The 19,953-nt window shown below is 45.5% G+C and overlaps 1 protein-coding gene across 1 annotated transcript in view; it reads right to left on the reverse strand.

Annotated features, from left to right (window-relative positions):
* Nucleotides 1-10,498: 10,498 nt before the first annotated feature.
* LATS2 (large tumor suppressor kinase 2) overlaps nucleotides 10,499-19,953 on the reverse strand; it is a gene marked incomplete at both ends in the record, with an annotated part of 41,872 nt that continues 32,417 nt past the window's right edge. Inside the window, 4 exons of the mRNA XM_080689419.1 lie at nucleotides 10,499-10,954; nucleotides 12,878-12,984; nucleotides 14,465-14,647; nucleotides 16,870-17,452. Coding sequence (XP_080545545.1) covers nucleotides 10,499-10,954; nucleotides 12,878-12,984; nucleotides 14,465-14,647; nucleotides 16,870-17,452 — 1,329 coding nt within the window. The remainder of the gene's footprint in view (nucleotides 10,955-12,877; nucleotides 12,985-14,464; nucleotides 14,648-16,869; nucleotides 17,453-19,953) is intronic.

Raw genomic sequence — 19,953 nt, forward strand, 5'->3', positions numbered from 1 at the left:
AAGGACCTCACTAAGTAGCTGAGGCTGTCCTTGAACTGCAATCCTCTGGTCTCAGCCTCCCAAATGCTAGGATTACAAGCGTGCACCACCATGCCCGGCTTCGATTCTTTTCTAAATAAAATATTAATTTTTATTAGCACATTATAATTGTATATAATAGTGACATTCATTCCATGTGTGGAGGCACGTGCCTGTAGTCCCAATACTTGGAAGGCTGAGACAGGAAGATCCTGGCCAGGTTCACAGCCAGCCTCAGCAACTTTGTGAGACTCTGTTTCATAATAAAATAAATAAATAGAAGGCCAGGCGTGGTGGTGCACCCTTATAATCCCAGCATTTGGGAGGCTGAGACAGGAGGATTGTGGTTCGCAGCCACCAGGGGGCGCCCGCTCCTAGTCTTTTCTGGGGTTGGATCCAGGGCGCCATTCTTGTTCAAGAAACAACTGCCCAAATCACTGAGGCTAACTTTCAGCCTCAGCAATTTGGTAAAACCCTTTTAGTAAGACTTACTGAGGCCTTAGTAAGACTTAGTGAGACCCTGAAAATAAGCTGAGCGTGGTGGCTCATGCCTTTCATCCTAGTACTTGAAACACTGAGACAGGAGGACAGAATATTCACGGCAGCTCAGCAATTTAGCAAGACCCTGATTCAAAAATAAAAGGGTCTGGAAATCAGCGTGGTAGCATGGTGGTGCATGCTTGTAATCTCAGTACTTGGGAGGCTGAGACAAGAAGATCGCATGTTCGAGGCAGCCTCAGCTACTTAGTGAGGCTCTTTACAGCTTAGTGAGAGCCTGTCTCAAAATAAATAAAAAATAGGGCTGAGAGCCGGGCGTACACTTGTAATTCCAGGATTCGGGAGGCTGAGACAGAGAATCGCTGTTTCAAAATAAAGAATAAAAAATAGGGCAGGGGGTGTAGCTCAGAGGTCACTGGGTTCCATTCCCAGACCAGCAAAAAAAAAAAAAAAAAAAAAAAAAAAAAAAAAAAAAAAAAATAGGGCTGGGCTGTAGCTCAGAGGTAAAATGTCCCAAATTCAATCCTTAGTACCACAAAAACAAAACTAAACTAAACTAAAAGTGGCTGGACTGGAGGGTGTAGCTCCTAGGTAGAACACCCCTGAGTTCAACTCCCAGTACACACACACACACACACACACACACACACACACACACATAAAAATTAAAAAATAAACTAGTGTAGTGACACACTCCTGTAATCCCAGTGCTTAGCAGGCTGACACAGGTGGATCATAGGTTTAAGACCAGCCTCAGCAATTTCAAAAGACACTCAGCAACCTAAAGAGACCCTGTTTCAAAGCCAAAATTTAGCCGGGCGTGGTGGTGCACACTTATAATCCCATCACTTGGGAGGCTGAGACAGGAGGATGGTGGTTCGCTGACAGCCTCAGCTACTACTTAGTGAGGCCCTCTGCAACTCAGTGAGACCCTGTTTCAAAATAAAGAATAGAGCCGGGCGTGGTGGCGCGCGCTTGTAATTCCCACGCTTGGGAAGCTAAGACAGGAGGATCGCACAGGTTCAAAGCCAGCCTCAGCTACTTAGTGAGGCTTTCAGCAACTTAGACCCTGTTTCCAAATAAAATATTTAAAAAAAGGTCTGGGAGTATAGCCCGGAGTTAGAAAGCCTTTGGGTTCCACCTCTAGTACCACAAAAAAAAAAAAAAAAAGAAAAAAGAAAAGAAAGAATAGAATATAGGGCTGGGGGTATAGCTTGAAGGTAGAATGGTCCTGGGTTCCATCCCCAGTACTGCAAAAAATAAATAAATAAATAAATAAATAAATAAATAAAGCCAGGGATGGTGGTGCATGCTAGTAATCCCAGTACTTGTGAGGCTGAGACAGAAGGAGCCAGCCTCAGAGACATAATAAGGCCCTCTGCAACTTAGTGAGACCCTGTTTCAAAATAGAGAATAAAGCCGGGCGTGGTGGTATATGCTTGTAATCCCAGCACTTGGGAGGCTGAGACAGGAGGATCGAACGGGTTCAAAGCCAGCCTCAGATACTTCCTGAGGCTAAGTACTGGGATTGGTCAGTAGGTTGCTGAGGACCTTGCTAATTGCTAAGGCTAGTCTCGAACCTGCAATTTACCTGTCTGAACCTGCCAAGCACTGGTATTGCAGGAACGTGTCAGCCTATCAAATACAGGAGGGTGAGCCGCAGGGCCGGGTTTAGTGTCTCTTTCCTTACTCTCTTCCTTTTTTCTTCTTTCTTTGTCACATTCTGGACTCAATCCAGGGCATTCTGTCTCTGTGTGGCACCGGTGATGGAGCCCAGGGGCTTTCTACCTCCGGGCTACACTCCCAGACCTATTTTTGTACTTTATTTGGAAACAGGGTCTCACTAAGTTGCTGAGAGCCTCACTCAGTAGCTGAGGCTGGCTTCGAACCTGTGCAATCCTCCTGTCTCAGCCTCCCAACCGGGGATGATAAGCCTGTGCCACAATGCCCGGCTCTCTGAGCTATAACTCTAGCCCCCTTTTTTGTGTGTGGTTCAAGGAATTGAACCTAGGAGCATTCTACCTTCAGGCTATACCCCCAGACCTATTTTTTATTCTTTATTTTCAAACAGGGTATCACTAATTGTGGAGGGCCTCACTAAGTAGCTGAGGCTGACCACAAACCTGTGATCCTCCTGTCTCAGCCTCCCAAGTACTGGGATTATAAGAGTGTGCCATCATGCCTGGCTTTCTGCCCCATTTTTATTTTTATTATTTCTGTGTGTGCATGTAGTACTGGGGATGGAACCCAGGAGCATTCTACCTCTGAGCTATACTCCAAGCCCTATTTTTTATTATTTTATTTTGAAGCAGGGTCTCATTGAGTTGCAAAGGATCTAAGTAGTAGTTGAGGCTGTCTTTGAACTGCCATCCTCCTGTCTTAGCCTCCCAAATGCTGGGATTAAAAGGGTGTTTTGTTTTGTTTTTGAGACAGGACCTATGTTTTGTTTTGTTTTTGAGACAGGACCTCACTAAGTTACAGAGGGTCTCACTAAGTTGCTGAGGCTGGCCTCCAAACTATGATTCTCCTGTCTCAGCTTCCCAAGTACTGGGATTACAGGTATGTGCCACCAAGCCCAGATAACTCCTAGCTCTTCTTTTTTTTTTTTTTTTTTTTTTTGAGTCTGGGGATGGAACCCAGGGGCATTTGCCCTCCAAGCTACACCCCCTGCCCTATTTTGTATTCTTTCTCTATTTTTTTTTTTTTTTTTTTGGTGGTACTGGGGGTAGAACCCAGAGGCTTTCTACCTTCAGGCTATACTCCCAGACCTATTTTATATTTTTTTATTTGGAAACAGGGTCTCAAGTAGTTGCTGAGAGCCTCACTAAGTAGCTGAGGCTGTCCACAAACCACGATCCTCCTGTCTCAGCCTCCTGAATGCTGGGATTACAAGCATGCGCCGCCACGCCTGGCTTCTCCTAAACCTTTTTATTATTTATTTATTATTTTTATTTATTCATTTTATTTTTGTTTTTTTATTTTTAACGGTATTACGGATGGAACCCATGGGAATTCTACCTCTGAACTACATCTCCAGCTCTATTTTTTATTCTTTTTTTTTTTTTTTTGGTGGTACTGGGGTTCCTGGAAGCCCTTCTACCTCCGGGCTACACTCCCAGACCTATTTTATATTTTTTTGAAACAGGGTCTCTTACGCCAGCACGGCTGGCTTCGAACCTGCGCTATCCTCCTGTCTCCGCCTCCCAAGCGCGGGGATTACAAGCGTGCGCCACCACGCCCGGCTTATTCTTTATTTTGAAACAGGGTCTCACTGAGTTGCAAAGGGTCTAAATAGCTGAGGCTGTCTGCGAACGAACGGCAATCCTTCTGTCTCAGCCTCCCAAATGCTGGAATTACAAGCATGCACCACCATGCCTGGCTTTTTATTCTTTCTTTTTTTTTTTTTCTTTGCAGTACTAGGGGTGGAACCCAGGGGCATTCTACCTGTAAATTACACCCCCAAGCCCTATTTTTTATTCTTTATTTTGAAACAGGGTCTCATTGAGTTGCAAAGGGCTTCCCTAGTAGCTGAGGCTGTCCTAAAACCATCATCCTCCTGTCTCAGCCTTCCAAATGCTGAGATTAAAAACATGCACAACCACGCTCGGCTTTATTTTTATTGTTATTATTTTTTGGTGATACTGGGGTTTCTGGAAACCCTTCTACCTCTGGGCTACACTTCCAGACACCAATTTTTTATATTTTTATTTGGAAACAGGGCCTCTTAAGCCAGCAAGGTTAGCTTCGAACCTGCACGATCCTCCTGTCTCTGCCTCCCAAGTGCAAGGATTACAAGCATGCACCACCACGCTCAGCTTATTCTTTATTTTAAAACCGGTCTCACTGAGTTGTAGAGGGCCTCACTAAGTAACTGAGGCTGTCTGAAAACCGCGATCCTCCTGTCTCCGCCTCCCAAATGCTGGGATACAAGCATGCATGGGCCACCACGCCCAGCTTCCCTTTTTTATTTTTTATTTGGAAATGGTCTTGCAGGTCATGGGAGAAGTTAATTTCACCCAGTCCCAGGAGTTCTCAGAGAGGAGAGCGCACTAAAGGACTGGTGGGGTTCTTGGCTTACATGACCGGAAAAATTTCAGCAGGAGCCAGTCAGTCAGAGACATTGACAGAGGCTCATTGAGGAGTAAAGGAGACACTCTAGGGAAAATGGGGCCTGTTCCAGAAGGAAATGCCTTTGTGGGTCATGGCTCCTCTTTTTCTTTTTTGTGGTACTGGGGATGGAACCCAGGGGCCTTCTACCTCCGGCTACACTCCCAGACCTATTTTATATTTTATTTGGAAACAGGGTTTCTTAAACCTGCGCAATCCTCCTGTCTCAGCCTCCCAAGCGCCAGGATTACAAACTACGCCACCATGCCTGGCTATAGCTCCTCTATATTATAGAGAACTGGTGAGAGGTGGGCATGAGAATGCACATTAGGATAACGTTGCTCTGGCGACCATGGGTGGTTCTGCTGGTCCGGACACCTACTCAATCCCTAGGCTGACTGTGGTCTCCATCAGCTGATCAATAGATAAACTGGAAAATCCACTAAGTTATGGATTTCTCCAGACATCGTATTCTGATAACAGTGCTTTTGGTTAACTCGAGGTTCTGCAGATGTCCCAGAAATTTAGGAGAGAGGCCAGGGAGGGAGAACTGATCTGCTTTTGTGGGTTTTTTTGTTTTGTTTTGTGATACTGGGGGTGGAACCTAGAGGCTTCCTACCTCCGGGCTATCCTCCCAGACCTATTTTATACTTTATGTGGAAACAGGGTCTCACTAAGTTGCTGAGAGCCTCACTAAGTAGCTGAGGCTGGTTTCGAACCTGTGCGATCCTCCTGTCTCAGCCTCCCAAGCATGCGCCACCACACTTAGTGGGAGAACTGATCTAGGGAGTAGAGACAAGAGGAGCTTTAGCACCAGACTTTCATATAAAGTTATAGTTTCTACCTACCTCTTTTTTTTTTAATTTTTTTTTTTTTTTTTGGTGGTACTGGGGTTCCTGGAAGCCCTTCTATCTCCGGGCTACACTCCCAGACCTATTTTTACATTTTTATTTGGAAACAGGGTCTCCTAAGCCAGCGCGCGCGGCTGGCTTCGAACCTGCGCGATCCTCCTGTCTCTGCCTCCCAAGCGCAGGGATTACAAGCGTGCGCCACCACGCCTGGCTTTTTTTTTTAATTTTTGAAACAGGGTCTCAGTAGGTTTCTGAGGGCCTTGCTAAATTTCAGAGGCTTGTCTTGAACCTGTTATCCTCCTTTCTCAGGCTCCCTGGTACTGGGATTATAGGCATGCGCCTTTAGACCTGGCATATTTGTTTTGTGTGTGTGTGGTACTGGGGATGGAACCCAGAGGCATTCTTTTATTTTTTATTTTTTATTTTTTTTTGCAGGTCTGGGGATGGAACCCGAAAGCATTTGACCTCTGAGCTATACCCCCTGCCCTAGTTTTTTTATTCTTTAATTTGAAACTGGGTCTCACTAAGTTGCGGAGGGCCTCACTAAGTAGCTGAGGCTGTCCGAGAACAGTGATCCTTTGGTCTCAGCCTCCTGAACGCTGGGATTACAAGAGTGCGCCACCACACCGGCTTAAATTGATTTTTTTTTTTTTTTTTTTTTTTTTTTTTTGCGGGTCTGGGGATGAAACCCAGGGGCATTCAACCTCCGAGCTACACCCCTTGCCCATTTTTTTTTTTTTTTTTTGAAACCAGGTCTCACTGAGTTGCGGAGGGCCTAAGTAGCTGAGGCTGTCTGCGAACTGCGATCCTCCAGTCTCAGCCTCCCAAATGCTGGGATTACAAGCGTGTGCCACCATGCCCGGCTCTTAAATTGATATTTTGATAAGAGTATGAAGACAATTCAATGGAAGAATAATCTTCAAGAAATGGTTCTGGGACAACTCATCTTTCACCTGTAAACCAATGAAATTTGATCCTTTTTCTTAATCTACTCCCAAATAAATTCTAGATTGATTATAGACCTAAATGTGATAAGCTATAAAGTACTTAGAAAAAACTGGACGTGGTGGCACACACTTGTAATCCCAGTACTTGGGAGGCTGAGACAGGAGGATCGCAGGTTCATAGCCAGCCTCAGCTACTTAGTGAGGCCCACTGCAACTTGTGAGACCGTTTCAAAATAAAGAATAAAAAATAGGGCTGAGCTTGCAGGTAGAATAACCCTGAGTTCAATCTCCAGTACCACACACACACAAATAAATAAATAAATAAATAAATAAATAAATAAATAAATAAATAAATAACTTAGAAAAATATAGAGCAAATTTTCATGGCCTTGAGTTAGGGAAAACCAGGTTATATACAACATCAAAAGCATGAACCACCAAGGGAAATAAACAGTCAGCCTCAGCAACCGAATGAGGCTTTCAGCAACTTGGTGAGACCTTGTTTCCAAGTAAAAAAATAAGAATCAACCAAGATGTCCATCAACAGATAAATGGATTATAAAATATGGGATATGTCCACAATGGAATTTAACTCAGTCATAAAGAAAAACAATTACATCATTTACAGGGAAATGGATGGTACTGGAGAACAGTACGCTAAGTGAGATTAGTCAGTCACAAAAAATAATAGAATGCTCTCCCTAATATGCAAAAGCTAGAGAGAAAATGGGTCATAGGAGGAACTCTAGACAAAAGAGATACTATAGATGAGCAAATAAGGCGACCTGAGGGGATAGGAGGGGGAAAGAGGGAAATTCTCTAATGTTCATGTTGTATATTAATATATCACCGGGCGTGGTGGTGCACACTTGTAATCCCAACATTCGGGAGGCTGAGACTGGAGGATTGCGGTTCATGGACAGCCTCAGCTACTTAGTGAGGCCCTCTGCAACTTAAGTGAGACCCTGTTTCAAAATAAAGAATAAAAAATAGGGCAGGGGGTGTAGCTCGGAAGTCGAATGGCCCTGGGTTCCATCCCCAGACCTGCCCCCCCAAAAATAGGGCTGTGTTTCCATCCCCAGTACAATATGCGCGCACGCGCGCGCGCACACACACACACACACACACACACACACACACACAAAACAAAACCCTAAAGAGGTATATTTATATATTGAGACCAGAGGATCACATGTTCGTGGACAGCCTCAGCTACTTAGTAAGGCCCTCCACAATTTAGTGAGACCCTGTTTCAAAATAAAAGAATAAAAACTAGGGCAGGGGGTGTAGCTTGGAGGTTGAATGCCCCTGGGTTCCATCCCCAGACCCCCCCACACACAAAAATACATACATACATATATATATACATACATACATACACACACACACACACACACACACACACATATATAAATTGTGTGTGGGGGTGGGTCTGGGAATGGAGCCCAGGAGCATTCGACCTCTGCAGTACACCCCCTGCCCTAGTTTTTATTCTTTATTTTGAAACAGGGTAGCTGGGCATAGTGGCGCATGCTTATAATCCCAGCATTTGGGAGGCTGAGACAGGAGGATTGTATAGGTTCGAAGCCAGCCTCAGCTACTTAGTGAGGCCCTTTGCAACACAGTGAGACCCTGCTTCATAGTAAAAAGAATAAACAATAGGGCTGGGGGTGTTGCTTGGAGGTAGAATGCCCCTGGGTTCCATTCTCATTCCCACACACAAAAAAAGAAACAGGGTCTCACTAAATTGTAGAGGGCCTCATTAAGTAGCTGAGGCTATCCGAAAACCACAATCCCCTGGTTTCAGCCTCCCAAATGCTGGTATTACAAGCATGGGCCACCAGGCCCAGCTAAGAGGTATATTTTGTTCATATATATATGGGGGGGTATGTGTGTGTATGTACGCATGTGCACATGTGGTACTGGGAATCAAACCCAAGGGCATGCTACCTCTGAGCTACATCTCCAGCCCTTTTTATTTTTTTATTTTGAAACAGGGTCTCACTAAATTGCTAAGGCTGGCCTCGAACCTGCTAACCTTGGTGCCTCTGCCTCCTGTGTACTGGGATAACAGGGGTGCACTGCCAAGTAGAGCCGATTTTGTTCCCATTTCACAGAAGAGAAGGTGGCCACAGAATTGCTGCTCAAGTAAACTGAAAGCAGGTTTCTAGCCCAGGCCTTCCTGAGATTTCAAGTCCGCCCGGCAGGGCCTCTCCCCACCCTCTCCTCACAGTAGCTCTCAGTACTTCTCAAACCTAGCTGCAAGGGAGTCCCCAGGAAAAGTGTATGTGGGGGGAGGAAAGGGTTTACAACATGCTGATGAAAGCAAGGTCTTATAACTTCCAATAAAACAATGACAACTAAGAGATTTGGATTCAAATTTTTAATAATAAATTGTGCCAGTAGAAGCTTTTCAAAGGCAATGATATATATCAATAAATAATAGTTAAATTGAGTTCCTGAGAAAGAACCTACCACATGAAAGTATGTCAGAGCGCTGTAAATAACATAGCATTACTATAAAATAGCAAAAATACTGGGTCACAATACAAACACAGCAGACTTCAGAGTATGCCATTCATACAATGTAAACCAGCACACAGGGGTTGCTTTAGACATTGATAAACTTCTGTGTCGCCACCTAGATATATATTAAAGAATGGATACATTATACTAAGAAATTCAGAGAAAAAATATATGGAATAATACAATGGAAAATAGAATGCATCAGATCTTTTAAAAAGCAAGAGAATTGAATGTTTTACTCAAATATAAATCACTTTAAATAGAAACCATACTAATTTGAAATAAGGAGTATTTTGTGTGTTTATCTATATAGTTATATGTACACCTATACGTCTAAGAAAATATGTATGGCTTAATTGTTTTTTATTCCAATGTTACTTTGAAAAATCTTCGCTTTTTTTTTTTTTTACAAAAGTTAGAAAAAATGTACTGTTTAAACCAAGTTAAGATTTGAAACTTCCAAGTACACTATGAAAATTGTAAAGAACTGTAAGATGATTCAGTTTCTCCATGGTTACATCTGAGCTGTCAAGGCCAAGATAAGAGGGTTAACTTCCTTTAGCCTCTCAGAGTGGGCTGTCTGTTGATGAAAAATTAAGTAGTAGGGGTCCTGGCTACTGAATTCCACACACCAGCTATACCAAGAAGAAAGAGCGCATGACTGCAGAATGGACTCAGGTCCACGGCTAACTGGAGATGTTCCGGCATAGCTGAATCAATCCCTTTTGATGTATATAAATTTAGTACACTACAAATGTCTATGCCCCCCACCCAGGAACCCAATCATACTCAAGACACACACACAGAAGAATCACTCCTCAGTTACATTTCCTCTCTTTAAACAAACAGTAAGGGAAGCAATCACAGGGAAGGCGCTGCCCACACAATGCACTATCAGCAGGGCGTGTAGAAGACCTTAAAACACTCGTAAAAATGTATTCACAGCCTGCTGTGAATGGCAAGATACGGTAATTTTATAATAGAAAAACCCTGCTCACATAGGACTTCACACCAGACATCTGAAGTCACACTCTGTCCCCACTTTCCTCACACTTTCTAGTATACTATAATACATAAAAAGGAAAAAAAGCAGCTTTTAACATTATATCACAATTTTGAAATGGAGGAAGAAATTATAAAACAAAAACCATTGTGTGGATAAAATGGTCTCCGTGACATCCAAGCAGAACGATAGCTTTTTTTAACATTATTGCACAGAGATATCTTATCACGTTCTTCAGTTTCTGTCTTCCTAAACGTGAATAAGTGCTATGGATAAAAATATAAATGTAGAATAACAGCAGCATGATTTGTCAACGTTAATCCCCACAATTTAGTAAGAAAACAATGGATAGTGACAAAATAAGTGCTCCTTCTAAACTGTACTCAATTTTAAAAAGCTCATTTGAATGCAGGGAAGGCCCTCAAGAGCCAGTCCCGGCCACGCGGCCCTCCCTGTGCTGGCCACCAGGGTCCCAAGGCGAGCCGGTGCGCCTCAGGCGTCTGAGAGCAGCAGCCTCCTGCTGGCCGGTCCTCGAGGCCTGAGCTTGCCTACACGTACACAGGCTGGCAGCCTCCGCTCTGCTCTGGGGCCTCTGCTCCAGGGGGCTTGGGGCACCTGAACGGGTGACCGTTGTCGTCAAAGAAGCGGCGGAAAGTGAACTCGTAGAAGGCATGCTCAGGGTGCTTGCTGCCCGGGGCGCCCAGCGCGTCCCAGGCCTTGGCGCCGCCCTCGCTGGCCTCGCTGGCTGGGCTCTCCTCCTCCACGGGGTCAAAGTTGGACGTGTCCATAGGGTGGCTGATGGTGGGCACGTACGGCGCTGGCTGCTTCCGGATGTCGCTGGAGAAGTCGATGGCACTGAAGAAGGGGTGGGCCTTCAGGTCCTCCGCCCCCGCCCTGCCCAGGCGACAGTCGGCAGCACAGCACAGCTTGGTGATGAGGTCTCTGGCCTCGGCACTCAGCTTTGCCTGGGCGGGGATGTGCAGCGTGCTCTCCCAGTTCACCACCTAGGGAAACAAGGTTGGCTGCTCAGCAGTCTTTTATTTTATTTACACTGGAGGTTAAACCCAAGGGCATCCTACCTATAAGCTACACCTACAGCTCTCTGCATTTTGAAGCAGTGTCTCGCTAAATTGCTGAGGCTGGCCGCCAGTCTGCACTCCTCCTGCCTTGGCCTCCCAATTATAGGGATTATAGGCCTGTGCCTCTGCCTGGCTGTAACAGGACTTTTAAATCATCCCAGTTTTATAACTGAGGGCAGTGAGGACAGACAAGCCCAGTGTCTTACCTGTGCAGCTTTAAGACAGGGTGGTTTAAGCAGCAGCTCACAGTTCAAGGTGTGGGGTGATAAAGTCGAATACAGACAAAGGGGTATGATTTGATTTTCTTCTTCTATTGAAAATATTGTTTAGCCAAAGAAATTTGTGCTTTCCACAAAAACAATACTGATCTGTGAGTCACTGCTTTAGCTGTGCGAGTGGACTTCCACTTGAACACACACAATGCACTCAGTACTCACTGTGGATAAAAAAATAACTTTTGTGTATATGTATACCTGCATATGTATACCCAGAGGTTTTCTACCTTTGACCTACAAACTTCCAACCCTATGTATATATTTATTCCAACCCTATATATATATATTTTTTTATTTTGGTGGTACTGGGGATGGAACCCAGAGGCCTTCTACCTCCGGGGTACACTCCCAGACCTATTTTATTAATTTTTTTTATTTTTATTTTTTGTGGATCTGGGGATGAAACCCAGGGGCATTCAACCTCTGAGCTACACCCCCTGCCCTATTTTTTATTCTTTATTTTGAAACCAGATCTCACTGAGTTGCAGAGGACCCCACTAAGTAGCTGAGGCTGTCTGCGAACCACGATCCTCCGGGTCTCAGCCTCCCGAATGCTGGGATTACAAGCGTGAGCTACCACGCCCGGCTAGACCTATTTTATATTTTATTTGGAAACAGGGTGTCACTAAGTTGCTGAGAGCCTCACTAAGTAGCTGAGGCTGGCTTTGAACCTGTGCGATCCTCCTGTCTCAGCCTCCCAAGCGCGAGGATTACAAACGTGCGCCACCACACCCGGCTTATATTTTATTTATACACACACACACACACACACACACTGTGAACTGTGAGCTGCTGCTTAAACCACCCTGTCTTAAAGCTGCACAGGTAAGACACTGGGCTTCTGTCTGTCCTCACTGCCCTCAGTTATAAAACTGGGATGATTTAAAAGTCCTGTTACAGCCAGGCAGTGAGGAGCCTATGCCTATATATATATATATTTTGTAGTACTGGGGATGAAACCCAGGGGGCACTGTTCCTCATTGAGTTGCAAGGGGCCTTGCTAAGTAGCTGAGGCTGTCTGTGAACCTCAATCCTCTGGTCTCAATGTCTAGAGTCTTGCTGAATTGCTGAGACTGGCTTCCAAACTACCACTCTGCCATTTTAGCCTCCCAAGTACTGGGATTACAGGCATGGGCCATCATGCTTGGCTAAAACTATATATATATATATGAAAAAAAATTTTTTTTGATTGAACCCATGGGCATTCTACATCTGAGCTACACCTCCAACATGATTTTTATTCTTTATTTTGGAACAGAGTCTCACTAAGTTGCAGAGGACCTAAGTAGCTGAGGCCAGCCATGAACCTTGATCCTCCTGTCTCAGCCTCCCAAGTACTGGGATTAGGAGCCTATGCCCAGTTTATAATTTTTTAAAAAAAAACAGCCGGGTGTGGTGGCGCACACTTGTAATCCCAGCATTTGGGAGGCTGAGACAGGAGGATCATGGTTCACAGACAACCTCAGCTACTTGTATATAGAAGTGCCATTCCTACCCCTGCTGAGTCAAGTTTCTGACTGCACCAGGAGACAGGTCAGACTATAGCAGGCAGGTAAGCCCCATTCCTGCTTACCTTTAACTGGGTTTCTGTGGGAGTAGGAGCCAGAAAAGGCGGCTGCCCCACCAGCATCTCAAAAAGAATCACACCAACGCTCCACCAGTCACACAGCTGTGTGTACCCTGAAAGACAAAGGCCACTCAATCAGCCCAAGTGGGCTCTTCAGAGGGGAGCTCTACAGGCCCCGAACATGCAGATTTGTTGGAAACGCATGCTGCAGTAGTGCTGGTGGACGTACAAAGGAGGCTCTGGGAGCATCCGGGAGGCTGAGGGAGGAGCATCACCACCCGAGATCAGCCTCAGTGATTTAGTGAAATCCCGATTCAAAATAATAATAATAAAAAGGGCTGGGGTGTATCTTAGAGGCCAACTGCCCCTGATTCAATCCCTAGAACAGCTGGGACCTAGGACATGAGCTGTTGGCTCAAGCAATCCCCCTCCATCCCTCTGGACTCTCCTGCCCGCGGTCACTGGCAGAACAGCCCAGACAGGGCCCAAGACGTCTTCTGGGACTGGGCGACCATCCGCACGCTCTGGAGGGGACGCGTGGTACTGACTGGTTCAGTCACCTGCCTTCAGCTAACTCAGCTAACAGAGTGACCTCCCCTCACCCAGGTCTGGCTGGCTCCAAGGAGAGGCTGCCTGTCTGGATTTACTATGCATGATCAGGTCAATAGCCCATGTTGCCAGGGTCTGTGCAAGGTCACCGGAGGCTGCTCTTGCTCTCAGCCAGATGTTATATTTGATGGAACAGAGCATCCACTCAGGAGACACATTTGACTGATTCCTAGAGATTTTATGTCCACTATTGTCTGTGAATATTACTTTCCAGGCAGTTTGGGGCTAGTAGAGAGTACTGGAAGAAAACAACATATGTGAGCTGGACCTGAGGTAACTGGGCTAGGAGCCTGGGCAGCAGAGTTAAGCCAGAGCCCAGAAATGCTGGCTCAGGCAACTGAGTCATGGTCCTGTGGCCCCAGGACTGCTTCTATCATGGAACTCCATAAGAGGCAGGTCTACTCAGCAAGCAATGAGACTCTCATCAACCTAGTGAGACTCTGTTTTCAAAAGAAATAAAATCAGTCTGAGGACATAGCTCAGGGGTAGAATGCCTCTGTGTTCAACTCTCATTACCACAAAAAAATAAAAAGAAGAGGCAATTCCCTTGAGTCCTGGGTGGAAAGCCCACGCACTCACATGCCAGCCACAAGTGTGCGAAGCCGGGGCACTCTGAGGACAGAGGTGAGAAACTGGGGGCGTGTGTCAGGGAGATAACTCTCAGGCTAAATATGATGACTATGACAAGGACATGACAAGAACACTTAGTCTTGAGAAGCTAGAGCAGGGAGTGTTTTGTTTTTGTTTTTGCTGGGGATTAAACCCAGGAGCATTCTACCTCTGAGCTACATCCCCGGCTCTTTGTTTTGAAACAGGGCCTCACTGAGTTGCTGAGGTTGGCCTTAAAACTGTGGTTCCCCTGACTTAGCCTCTCAAGTACCAGGATACAGGCGTGCTCCACGGTACCGGCTTGTAAACTCTCAGAGGTCCCCTGGCTACGTGGGTGGAAGCCAAGGCGGCCTGGCCGGCAGCACAGCCGGATACCTTTGCGCAGGAGCACCTCCGGGGCAATGTAGTTGGGAGTCCCGACCAGCGAGTGTGCCAGACAGCGCTGGTGCTGCTTCTGCGCCCTCTGCTCCAGGGTCTTCAGCCTGTCCCCGCACCGACAGCTGGACACATCGTCCCAGAGGTCACTGGGCTCCATGCTGTCCTGCCTGTTGTGGTTCCCTTCAGGCAGGAATTGGGTGTTAAGAGAAAGGAAAAAAAAAAAAGTGAATTTTCATTACTTGACAATAAAGGAATTTAAAACTCAGAAAAGTCTTTTCAACGAGCTACTGAAGAGTTAGAATGAGTGATCTTCTCCAGCCAATGCACATGGCAGCAGCTCTTCCTGGACTCTAGAACACAGCCATGACTAACGCCAAGACAGAACAATGAGCAGCTGCAGCAAAGAGCAGACACTGTGCTGTGCTAGGCGAGGGGCGCACGCTTGTAATCCCAGAGCTTGGGAGGCTGAGACAGGAGGATCGCAGTGTTGAGGCCAGTACTCTATAACTTGGTGAGATCCTGTGTCCAAATTAAAAATAAACACTGTGTAGCATGTACTAAGAGGTAGAATGGCCCTAGGTTCAAACCCCAGTACTTGGAGAAAATTAAAAAAATCACCGGGCGTGGTGGCGCACGCTTGTAATCCCCGCGCTTGGGAGGCAGAGACAGGAGGATCGCGCAGGTTCGAAGCCAGCCACGCGCACTGGCTTAGGAGACCCTGTTTCCAAATAAAAATGTAAAAATAGGTCTGGGAGTGAAGCCCGGAGGTAGAGGGCTTCCAGGAACCCCAGTACCACCCAAAAAAAAAAAAAAAAAAAAAAATCACTTTTTTACTTTTTTTTTTTTTTTGCAGTATTGGGGATGGAACCCAGGGGCTTTCTGAGCTATACCTCTGAGCTATACCTCCAGCCCTATTTATTATTCTTTATTTTGAAATGGGGTCTCACTGAGTTGCAAAGGGCCTCACTAAGTAGCTGAGACTGTCCGCGAACTGCGATCCTCCTTTCTCAGCCTCCCGAATGCTGGGATTACAAGTGTGTGCCACCACGCCTGGCCCTGTTTTTTATATTTATTTTGAAACTGGGTCTCACTAAGTTGATGAGAGTTGCACTCTGCCGAGGCTGTCCTTCAACCTGTGACCCTCCTGTTTCAGCATCCCAAGCACTGGGATTACAGGCGTGGGCCAGCACACCTGGCTTTATTAATTTATTTACTTAATTTTTTGTAGTACTCGTGATTGAATCCAGGGGCATTCTACCTCTGATCTATACCACTACTCTTATTTTATTCCTTATCTGAAACAGGGTCTCACTGAATTGCAAAGGGCTCATGCAGTAGCTGAGGCTGGCTACAAACCTACGATCCTCCTGTCTCAGCCTCCCAAGTACTGGGATTACAAATGTGTATACCACACCTGGATTTATTTTTATTCTGAAACAGGGTCTCCCTATGTTAATGAATCTCACTACCTGCTGAGGCTGCTGAACCTGGGATCCTCCTCAGACTCCCAAATGCTGGGATTACAGGTGTGCACCACCTTGTCTAGTTTACTCTCAACCCTTTTAAAAATCAATCTTTCTTCCTTTCTTTTCCTTCCTTCTCCTTCTCTCTCTCTCTCTCTCTCTCTCTCTCTCTCTCTCTCTCTCTCTCTCTCTCTCTCTCTCTTTCTTTCTTTCTTTCGGTACTGGGGATGGAACCCAGGGGCATTCTACCTCTAAGCTACATCCCAGCACTATTTATTTTTTATTTTTTATTTTTTTGTGGTACTGGGGGTAGAACCCAGGGGCTTTTTACCTCTGGACTATACTCCCAGACCTATTTTTTTTATATTTTATTTGGAAACAGGGTCTCACTAAGTTGCTGAGAGCCTCACTAAGTAGCTGAGGCTGGCTTCGAACTGTGCGATCCTCCTGTCTCAGCCTCCCCATCACAGGGATTACAAGTGTGCGCCACCACGCCAGGCCCCAACCCCATTTTTTCTTATTTTGAAACAGGGTCTCACTGAGTTGCAAAGGGCCTCATTAAGTAACTGAGGCTGCCCGCAACCTGTGATGCTGCTATCTCAGCCTCCCGAATGCTGGGATTACAAGCTAAAAATATTTTTGTTTCGAAACAGGGTTTTGCTGGGTTGCTGAGAGTCTCACTAAATGGCTGAGGTGAGTCTCCAACCCGAGATCCTCCGGTCTCAGCCTCCCAAATACTGGGATTACAAGCAAGCACCGCCATGCCCAGCTTTTCTTTAAAAAGAAAAGGATGTTACAACAAATGATACAATAATGGTGGTGATAGATAATCTCAAAGTGACCGGCAGCCAGCAAGACGGAGAACGGCTGACCCTTAGGATTTAGCTACGTCCAGATGCTGGGAGTGTTGGGGGTGGAGAGGTGTGCCTAAGATAATACCTTTCTGGTAGTATTTGGAATTATGAGTCCACCTGAAGCCCGTGCACAGGCCAAAATCTGTCAGTTTGATGTGACCATCCAGATCTATCAAAATGTTATCCGGCTTGATGTCTCGGTGGATGAAACCCATCTTGTGTACGCTCTCGATGGCCAAGGTCAGCTCTGCGATGTAGAAACGGGCCAGGTGCTCGGGGAAGACCTCCATCCGGATGAGCAGGCTCATCATGTCCCCACCTGGGATGTAGTCCATCACAAAGTACAAGCTGTCCTTGTCCTGGAAGGAGTAGTAGAGCTTGACAACCCACTCGTTGTCTGCCTCGGCCAGGATGTCCCTCTCGGCCTTGACGTGGGCCACCTGGTTCCGGTTCAGGACGTCCTTCTTCCTCAGGGTCTTCATGGCATACAGGGCATGAGTGTCCACCTTACAAGCAAGGCACACTTCTCCAAAGGCGCCGATGCCCAGGGTTCTGATTTTCACAAACATGGACTTGTCCATCTTGGCCCTCTTCAGTCTGTTGTAATTGGACTCCTTCTGGTAAAGGATCTTCCTCATCTGTTCCTGCTCAGCCGCACACAATCCCGCCTGCACACAAAGCAAAGCAAAAGAAAGAGTATCCTTAGTGGGGTCCCCTGGCAGCATGTGACCAGGACAGGGAGACCCTGGAACGGAGAAGAGTCTACAGAAAAGAGGATGCAGAAGAATGGGTCCCACATACTACAAGCAAAGTAAAAGCTAGTTTTTGTTTGTTTGTTTTTTTCCATCCATACATAGATACAAACCTGGAATCCAAAGGTTAGACAGAATAGAGTTCTTTCTCAAGGTGACATTAGGCTCTAAAATCTATTCATAAGCCACGTGGTGGCGCACACTTATAATCCCCGCGCTTGGGAGGCTGAGACAGGAGGATCGCACAGGTTCAAAGCCAGCCTCAGCTACTTAGTGAGGCTCTCAGCTACTTAGTGAGACCCTGTTTGCAAATAAAATATAAAATAGGTCTGGGAGTATAGCCCGGAGGTAGAAAGCCTCTGGGTTCCACTCCCAGTACCACCAAAAAATAAATAAATAAATAAATAAATAAATAAATAAATAAAATAAAATAAAATCTATTCATAAAAGTCTGAGGGTAAGGGGACCACACAACATTCTTGGAACTCCAGAGCACCCTAATATTTTACTAGCACAGGGGAAATGAGTAAACAGAAAACAAGCCAAGCTGGGCATGGTGATGCAAGCCTATAATCTCACTACTAGGGAAGCCAAGACAGGAGGGTCACAGGCTTGAGACTAGCTTTAGCGACACAGTGAGACTCAGCAACCTAGCGAGACCCTGTTTCCATATAAAAAATAAAAAGGGCCAGGGCTATAGCTCTATAGCTGAGAGAACACCTCTAGGTTCAATCCCCATTACCATCAAAAAAAAAGAGAGAGAGGAAAAAAAAGAAAGAAAATAATAAAACAACCAATGAGCCAGGCATGGTGGCACATGCCTGTAATCTCAGGACTTGGGTGGCTGTGACAAGAGGATCGCAGATTGGACAGGTTCAGCAACTTAGCAAGACTCGCAGCAACCTATTGAGACCATTTCAAAAACAAAAACTAGTAAGAGCTGGGGGTGTAACTTGGACATAGAACACCACTGTTCAATCTCCAGTACTGGAAAAAAAAGGAAGAAAAAAAAAGAATATGGGACACTAGGAGAAACACAAATCCAGTTTTTAGATCCTGGAATGACTGGCTTTGTGTGATTCAAATTTATTGTGAGCTGGGCATGGTAGCACATACCTGTGATCACAGTACTTGGGAGGCCAAGACAGGAGGATCGAAAGTTTGAGGCCAGAATAATATAATCTAGGGGAACACTGTTTCAAAATAAAAAAATAAGCTGGGCGTAGTGGCACACACTTTTAATTCTTGGGAGGCTGAGACAGGAGGATTGCAGTTCACAAACAGCCTAAGCTACTTAGTGAGGCCCTCTGTAAATCAGTGAGACCCTGTTTCAAAATAAAGAATAAAAAATAGGGGTGCGGATGTAGCTCGGAGGTAGAATGCCCCTGGGTTCCATCCACAGCACTGCAAATAAATAAATAAATAAATAATTTTAAAAATTTAAAAAGGCTAGAGCTGTAGGTCAGCAGTAGAGTATCCAGAGAGAGGTTCAAACCCTAGTACCCCCACCAATTTTATTTATAAAACATTAAAAAAAAGTTATATGGTACTGGGGATTGAACTCAGGGGCACTCCTCCTGTGATCTACATCCTGGGCCCTATTTTATTTTTTATTTGGAAACAGAGTCTCACTAAGTTGCTGAGGCTGGCCACAAACCTGCAATTTTCCTGTCTCAGCCTCCCAAGCAGTGGGATTACAAGCATGTGCCACTGCACCCAGCTAAATCTTTTAAAAATTTGAATAACTTCATCAACAATTAGCTTCTCAGCTGGGCATGGTGGCACACACTTGTAATCCCAGCATTTGGGAGGCTGAGACAGGAGGATCGCGGTTTGCAGACAGCCTCAGCTACTTAGTGAGGCCTCCACAACTTAGTGAGACCCTTTTTCAAAGTAAAGAATAAAAAATAGGCCTGGGGTGTTGCTCAGAGGTAGACTGCCCCTGGGTTCCATCCCCAGATCAACAACAACAACAACAACAACAAAAAGTAGCAATTATCTTCTCTAACACTTTTTTTTTTTTTTTTTGGCTGTACTGGGGATAGAACCCAGGGCTATTCTACCTCCAAACAACACCCCTAGCCCTATTTTTTATTCTTTATTTTGAAACAGGGTCTCACTGAGTTGCAAAGGGCCTAAGTAATAGCTGAAGCTGGGTGCAAACTGCAATCTTGCTGTCTCAGCCTCCCAAATGCTGGGATTACAAGTGTGCGCCAACACGCTGGCTTCTCTAGCACTTTAGTGTCAATTAAATTATGTTTAAAGCATTTCTTTACCAATTAAAGATTTAAGGATAGATAAATAGGTCACTACAATTTTTTTTTTTTTGCAGTACCAGGGATGGAACCCAGGGGCACTGTACCTCTGAGCTACACCCCAGCTCTATTTTTTAAGTCTATTTATTTATTTATTTATTT

This window comes from Muscardinus avellanarius (genome assembly GCF_963383645.1).
Source record: "Muscardinus avellanarius genome assembly, chromosome: 2".
In the NCBI taxonomy this organism is placed as follows: Eukaryota; Metazoa; Chordata; class Mammalia; order Rodentia; family Gliridae; genus Muscardinus; species Muscardinus avellanarius.